This window comes from Carassius carassius, chromosome 25 (assembly GCF_963082965.1).
Source record: "Carassius carassius chromosome 25, fCarCar2.1, whole genome shotgun sequence".
In the NCBI taxonomy this organism is placed as follows: Eukaryota; Metazoa; Chordata; class Actinopteri; order Cypriniformes; family Cyprinidae; genus Carassius; species Carassius carassius.
In genome coordinates, this window is record NC_081779.1 from 19586255 (window position 1) to 19594186 (window position 7932).

General features: G+C 36.1%; 1 protein-coding gene across 1 annotated transcript; it reads right to left on the reverse strand.

The window, feature by feature from the left end:
- Positions 1 to 1769: 1769 nt before the first annotated feature.
- On the reverse strand, positions 1770 to 6868 carry fam8a1a (family with sequence similarity 8 member A1a). The gene is made up of 5 exons (XM_059509782.1): positions 6426 to 6868; positions 5992 to 6112; positions 5459 to 5582; positions 5093 to 5232; positions 1770 to 2064 (listed from the first exon to the last, which is right to left on the reverse strand). The coding sequence occupies exons 1-5, from the start codon at positions 6748 to 6750 to the stop codon at positions 1920 to 1922; spliced, it is 855 nt and encodes a 284-aa protein (XP_059365765.1). The 5' UTR covers positions 6751 to 6868; the 3' UTR covers positions 1770 to 1919.
- Positions 6869 to 7932: the final 1064 nt, after the last annotated feature.

Below are 7932 nucleotides of genomic sequence, written 5' to 3' on the forward strand. Positions count from 1 at the left end.
CTCAGACGACACTGCATCACTCATCGGCATGATTGTGTCAATGACATTACTAAATGGGCCCAGGAATACTTTCAGAAACCACTGTCGGTAAACACAATCCGCCGTGCCATCAGCAGATGCCAACTAAAGCTCTATCATGCAAAAAGGAAGCCATATGTGAACATGGTCCAGAAGCGCCGTCGTGTCCTGTGGGCCAAGGCTCATTTAATCACGGACGCCGTGTCCTCCGGGCTAAAGAGGAGGGAGACCTTCCAGCATGTTATCAGCGTTCAGTTCAAAAGCCAGCATCTCTGATGGTATGGGGGTGCATAAGTGCATACGGTATGGGCAGCTTGCATGTTTTGGAAGGCTCTGTGAATGCTGAAAGGTATATAAAGGTTTTAGAGCAACATATGCTTCCCTCCAAACAACGTCTATTTCAGGGAAGGCCTTGTTTATTTCAGCAGGACAATGCAAAACCACATACTGCAGCTATAACAACAGCATGGCTTCGTCGTAGAAGAGTCCGGGTGCTAACCTGGCCTGCCTGCAGTCCAGATCTTTCACCTATAGAGAACATTTGGCGCATCATTAAACGAAAACTACGTCAAAGACGACCACGAACTCTTCAGCAGCTGGAAATCTATATAAGGCAAGAATGGGACCAAATTCCAACAGCAAAACTCCAGCAACTCATAGCCTCAATGCCCAGACGTCTTCAAACTGTTTTGAAAAGAAAAGGAGATGCTACACCATGGTAAACATGCCCCGTCCCAACTATTTTGAGACCTGTAGCAGAAATCAAAATTGAAATGAGCTCATTTTGTGCATAAAATTGTAAACTTTCTCAGTTTAAACATTTGCTACGTTATCTATGTTCTATTGTGAATAAAATATTGGCTCATGTGATTTGAAAGTCTTTTAGTTTTCATTTTATTAAAATTTAAAAAACGTCCCAACTTTTCCGGAATTCGGGTTGTAGTTGCCAAGGCAACATTTTTCATTTTCATTTAGATTAATGTGATGCGTGAAAATAACTAAAGTTGAAATAAACATTTAATACTACAGACATATTTGTTAAAAATAAATAAATTACTAAAAAACAATAATTAATACAATGACAAAAATAACAAACTAAAATGAAAACAAAACTGGGGGGAAAAAAACTAATTCAAAATATTAATGATAAATATAACAGTATCTAAAATAACACTAGTTAGAACATGAGAAAGATAATGTATCTCAGAGAAGTTCATTTAATTTAGCCACAGACCAGATAAATTTGATAATATTTGTGCATAAAATACATGTGATACCAAATCTGGTTTTAAAATTATTTGAATTTATGAACCATGCACAATGATGATTTTAGCATGCTGAATGATGTGAATTTCAAAATACAGTTCTTAACGCTTTGCATATACAAGATCAGAACTGAAACATACGCCACATAAAACAGGTTTTTTAAGAAATCCTGAGAAATGTAGTGAGGCATATCAGCCTCTGACTGAATTGACAAAAGGAATGGAACATTCCGGACGTCTGTGTGCATGTGTGGAAGGATACGCAGTGAATGCCGAGCTCAATTCCCTGCCTTTAGTAAGATTAATAACAGACCCATCTGGGCCGTAAAGGTTGAATCTGAGGAGAAGTTGATGAAATTTCCAAGTATGTCTAGATAAAACACATGTCTTGAGCTTGATATCACTCATCATTCAACATTAAATACTGTCTGTTGAAGGATCATTTTTCTAAGAAGGTAGATATTTCTCAGTGCTGTAAACAATATCTATGTGATCAGACTTTAATACATGGATCATTAGTGCAAATCTGCAGGAAATACTATATGGATATCATTAGAAAAAAGTACTGAGAACATTTGAAAGCACTTGATGCTTGACAGGAGCTGCTTTCACATGATTTTGACACACGCAGGCTGGTCATCTAGCTCTTCTCCTCTGAACCACGATGGTTCCAGCCACAACGTCATAAACAGTTCTGTTGTGCTGGAAAAATAGTAACGTGATAAAGATAGGGAACAGGAAGGCGATGGAGAGGTTTTTGTTTAAAGCCCGTACAGTGGAGCTGCAAAAAAAAAAAAACATTTGCATTATTATACTACCTATGAAACTGTTATATATATATATATATATGCTTCTTTTTCTCTCTCTCTCTCTGTCTCTCCAGGTGATTTTAAGGCTGATGATACACAGGGCAACTTTTTGAGCAATGTTTCTGGGCAAACCGGTGAGACACAGGACCCCCTGGACCGATTTAAATTATTCAGATAGAAATTTGATACCCATTCTCAATGGGAAAGTGCCCGAGCAACATTGCTCAAAAAAAGTTGCCCTGGGTATCATCAGTTTTAATTTTAGTTTTAGTATAACATTATAATAACATGGATATATATATATATATATTTCTTTTTTTTATATATAAGAAACCAATCTAATGTATAGCTGACATTTGAAGCTTGATACCATAGAAAAGCAATAAAAGTTTTTCAGTTAGTGTTTTCAGTTTGTTTATTTCCATATAATTTAAAGGAAATTTTGTCCTAATTGTTCAGCCATTATATATATATATATATATATATATATATATATACATACATATATATATATATATACATACATATATATATATATATACATACATATATATATATATATACATACATATATATATACATACATATATATATATATACATACATACAGTACAGACCAAAAGTTTGGAAACATTACTATTTTTAATGTTTTTGAAAGAAGTTTCTTCTGCTCATCAAGCCTGCATTTATTTGATCAAAAATACAGAAAAAAATGTAATATTGTGAAATATTATTACAACTTAAAATATTAGTTTTCTATTTGAACATACTTTTAAAAAAATAATTTATTCCTGTGATGCAAAGCTGAATTTTCCGCATCATTACTCCAGCCTTCAGTGTCACATGTAACATCCAGTCTATCACATGATCATTTAGAAATCATTCTAATATTCTGATTTATTATGAGTGTTGGAAACAGTTCTGCTGTCTAATATATTTGATGAATAAAAGGTTAAAAAGAACTGCATTTATTCAAAATAAAAAAAAATTCTAATAATTTATATTCCAATAATATATTTTCTTTACTATCACTTTTTATCAATTTAACACATCCTTGCTGAATAAAAGTATTGATTTTATTTAAAAAAAAAGAAAAAAAAATTACTGACCCCAAATTGACCAGTAGTGTATATTGTTATTACAAAATATTTATATTTTAAAAACATAGCTTCTTTTTTTCTTTTTACTTTTTATTCATCAAAGTATCCTAAAAAGTATCACATGTTCTGAAAAAATATTAAGCAGCAGAACTGTTTCCAACTTTGATAATGAATCATCATATTAGAATAATTTCTAAAGGATCATGTGATAATGATCCTAAAAATTCAGCTTTGCATCACAGAAATAAATGATAATTTAAAATTATTTTAAATTGTAATAATATTTCACAATATTACATTTTTTTCTGTATTTTTGATCAAATAAATGCAGGCTTGATGAGCAGAAGAAACTTCTTTCAAAAACATAAAAAATAGTAATGTTTCCAAACTTTTGGTCTGTACTGTATATATATATATATATACCGGTATATACACAGTATATACAGTGCCCTCCATAAGTAAACAGAAGACAAAATAGTTCTGTTTGCTTTGGAGTCAAGACATCTGTAAATATGATTCAAATATGAATATGAGACAAAACTACAGGGTGTCACATTTTATTATTGGGTGATTCAACACAAAATTCTAAGTCTTGGATTTGACAATGACACACACAAACCAGGATGAAGACGAGGAAGCCGACTCTGAAAGAAAAGCAAGCAATTTGGATGCTAAAAGAAAAGAGGAAGTCAATAAGAACTATAAGAAAAACAAAGGGCATGGAGAAATCAAGAGTTTGGAAACTACCGGCGATATCAGCAACCAACATTTGTCTTGATGACAGACAAATCATAAAAGCTGTGAAAATGAACCATAAAATACATGCCTGTTAAATCACCAACAACCTCCAGAAAGCTGGGGTGGTGCTCTGTCAATCTACAGTCCGCAGGAGAATTTGACACAATTACAGAAGCTACACAGCAAGATGGAAACCTCTGATCAGCACCAAAAATAGAAAGGCAAGATTCTTAATAAATGTGAGCCAGTAGAGTTTTGGAACTGAGTTGATGGACAGATGAGACAAAGATTAACCTTTATCTAAGTGATTGGAAAGCAAAAGTGTGGAGAAAAAGAAGAACTGCAAATGATCCTAAGCATACAGCCTCATCTGTAAAGATTGGTGGAGGTGGTGTCATGGCATGGGCATGCATGGCTGTCAATAGAACAGGACATCTTTATTTTAATGAGGACTTAATGTATGATGGCAATAGCAGAATGAATTTGGAAGGGTACAAATTAAATCATCTTGGCTACCAATATTCAAGAAAATGTCACCAAACTCATTAGAAGGCACTTAAGATTGGATCAGGACAATGACCCAAAACACCCTGCCAGTTCAGTCAAGGACTTTATCAGGGCAAAGAAATGTAAGTCTTAGATCGCCCAAATCAATCTCCAGATTTAAATCTGACTGAACATTAATTTCACCAGCTGAAGAGGAGACTAAAGTCTCCAAAACAAGAAACAGTTGGAATTGGATGCATTAAAGGCTGGAGAAAAGCATTTCAAAGCATAAGACCAAGGGTCTGGTGATGTCTATGGGTTGCAGACTCACTGCTCTGACTGCATGCAAGGGATCTGCTACTGAATATTAGCTTTTACTCTTTTACATCTGCCTTAATTTCAACTGTTCCAATACAATGCTGACATCAAAGAGTGGGATGAACTCTGAAAGTGCTGTCCTCTTTATTTGGTTAAACATGTATATGTCAAAAGACCTAATAATAAAATGTGACATTCTGTAGTTTTGTCGCATATTCATCTTTTAATCATATTTACAAATGTCTTGACCCCACAGCAGAGAAAGCAATTTTGTCTTTACTGTTCCAATACTTATGGTGGAAACTGTACATATATATGTATATATAGGCACAGCATTATAAATATACAGATAACTCACGAAGATAAGCTGACATTGGATGCCGGTACCACAAAAACCCGATTCGGCTGCACTAGGACTGTCGTATCACATGTGACGACTCGAAGCCCCAGCAGGAACTTTCCAGGAGTGGCACCACCAGCTCCCCAAATACAGATGATCTGCAGATGAAGACAGAACATAAAAACATAAACTCATATAGCATTCATATCACTTTTTCTTCCAAATGCTGCTACTAAGTGAAAATATGACATGGCTAAAATTACTGATTATTTTTTTGATTAATTATTTTTTCTGATTAAACTGATCTAAAAATGTCAATTAAAAACAGACTGAGAGACAAGGCTTGTGATTGTGGCTTTCACAACATGAAAGATGTTCACTCACTTCATAGACACACACTAGGACTCTGTATGCTAAAGCCACGGCCATCATCTTCTGCAGGTCCTCCAGTGATGTGTTCTCATCAATCTCTTCCACGATAAACTGCATCATGAACTTGGAGACATCTCTGTTCACAAGATCAAAGTTACACAAGCTGTCATACGATATACTTTTTATACACCATGTTCAAAAGTATGGATTCTGTAAGATTTTTTGATGGTTATGAAAGAAGTCTCTTTTTACAAGAATACAGTAAAAATAGTAAAACTATGTGAAAGTATTTGCATTTAATAAAAAAAATTATAGTTTATTGTAATTTTTTCAGCATCAATAAACCAGTCTTTAGTGTCACATGATCCTTCAGAAATAATTCTTATATGCTGAACTGAAAAAAACATCAATGTTGTGTTACTTAATATCTTGTGGAAACTGTGATATTATATATACAAAAGTACATCTATAACTGTACATGATTCAAGAAGAAGAATTCATACTGGATCAATTCCTTTCTTGTTCTCAGCGCATTCTTGACTCACTTTATTCCACTGAGATGCATGATCCACAACACTATGGTTGCCTTAACACAGAAGAGAATGAAGAAATCCACAGTTTCAGCCAGAAATCTACGGAGAGGGGAGGGGATGGTGTACTCTCTACCTGAAAGAACAAAAGATGAAGTCAGGACCATGAAGTTAAAGGCACAGAAGAGCTTCTAAACTGGCAGTTAGGTGTCTTTAAAGACTATCCGCTGCTGCTCAGAGGTGGGATAAATGCATTTACACTGCAAATTTCCATATATTTCAGGAATGAATATATAATACTAATAGTACAGAGATGTGGGATTATGGAGATACATAATACTAAAGTGTCATAAAAGTAAATTAATTTAGCCAATTTCTTTATTAGCGTTTGTTAACGTGTGTAATGAGCAAAGTACTCCGTCTCCTCGGAGCAGTGGATTGACAGCTACCTGCAGGCTGTGCTGGGCCTCGGTCAGCAGTGCTGGGTGAGGCAGGGGCTGCTGGGCTGCTCGTCTGGTTAAACCAAGCGGCGATATCAGCGGGCGTCGCGGCACACACAGATGTGGAGCTGCCGCCGGGTGTCTGACACCCGAGCTGAGGAGGAAAGAGCGGCGCGGACATGAGCACCCAGCTCTGCCAGCTCACATAACCACTGTGATAGCGCCACATCCACTGCTGCAGCCGCTGGCAGTACTCTGTCGTTGTCATGTTGTCTTTGTCATGTGACCCTTGACTGTTTTCGACCGTTTCTTCCGCACTGTTCTTCGTCGCCATGTTTACTTATTTACTTATACAAGCCTTATTTAGAGTTCCACTTGTTCCGGGGAATTCAGTTCCCCTGTTTGTGCTTCAGTGCGTCTGCGCCGCATCGTCCTCATGATTTCGCGCATGCTCTGTCCGTCGAGCTGATCGTGTGCTTCTGCCGTCGCGTGTCTTCTTTTGAATTTTTGGCGTATTCCGCATCATATAGGCACGTACCGCCACCGACTGTTTGATAGTGCCGCCCTCATCATCGAGTGTCAGTTTATAGTTAATAGTACCTTTATACAGTCTATAGTTTATACCTTTATCTCCGTCAGCATAGTGAATTCATTTGAGCTTATACATTTTTACATAACGTATTTTTTATTTTATTTTTTTGTGAAACAAAATTTAAATGTGTCCGGATCTACTTACTAATCTCATATAACTGTGATGTTCTACAAAACATTTTTTTTTCTTACTGCTGACAACAGAAATGTATCTTGACTTATGTAGTTATTTTGCAAAAACAGTAGGGGGCATTTTACCCCAAGGGGAAGTTTTCCTCCACTCTACCCATATGTTAATGTGATCCCTCTTTTTTGTTCCAGTAAGGAGCATCGCTGTAGCATTTTGGACAATTTGCGGACGAGCCAAATTGTGGCAGGCCACAGTAAAGGGAATTACAGTCTCCAGATCTTTGTGACGCAAAATCTGTTTCAGTTTAGCAATTGATCTCAGATGGAAGAAGCTGCCCTTTACCACTGTGCTAATTTGTTTCACAAAGTTGAGTAACGAATCAAATGTAACACCAAGATTTCTTACATAGGTTTGAATATTGGCGGAAAGAGACACTAAATTAATAACAGATGAAGTCCTAGAGTGGCCTAAAATCAGAATTGCGCTTTTGCTGTCATTTAATTGCAAACAATTATTTGCCATCCAACCTTTTATCTCCTCAAAACAGTCATAGTGCACATCTAAAAAAATCACTGCAGTCAGTTTTTGCTGGAAGATAGAACTGTGTATCGTCAGCATAGCAGTTGTATGAAATCTTATATTTCTTTAAAGTGGCACCCAGGGGAAGCATGTAAAGTGGAAAAAGAAGAGGGCCTAAAATGGACCCTTGGGGCACTCCGCATGACGAAGGAGCTGATGAAGAAGAAAACTTCCCATTGCTCACTGAGAAGGTGCTGTTTTTAAGATAAGAGACCA

Coding starts and splice junctions, on each gene's coding strand:
- fam8a1a (XM_059509782.1), bottom strand. CDS start 6,750: ATGGCGACGAAGAACAGTGCGGAAGAAACGGTCGAAAACAGTCAAGGG. Junction 6,113..6,425: donor AGGCCCAGCACAGCCTGCAG/GTAGCTGTCAAT, acceptor TTGTTCTTTCAG/GTAGAGAGTACACCATCCCC. Junction 5,583..5,991: donor ATGCATCTCAGTGGAATAAA/GTGAGTCAAGAA, acceptor TCTTGTGAACAG/AGATGTCTCCAAGTTCATGA.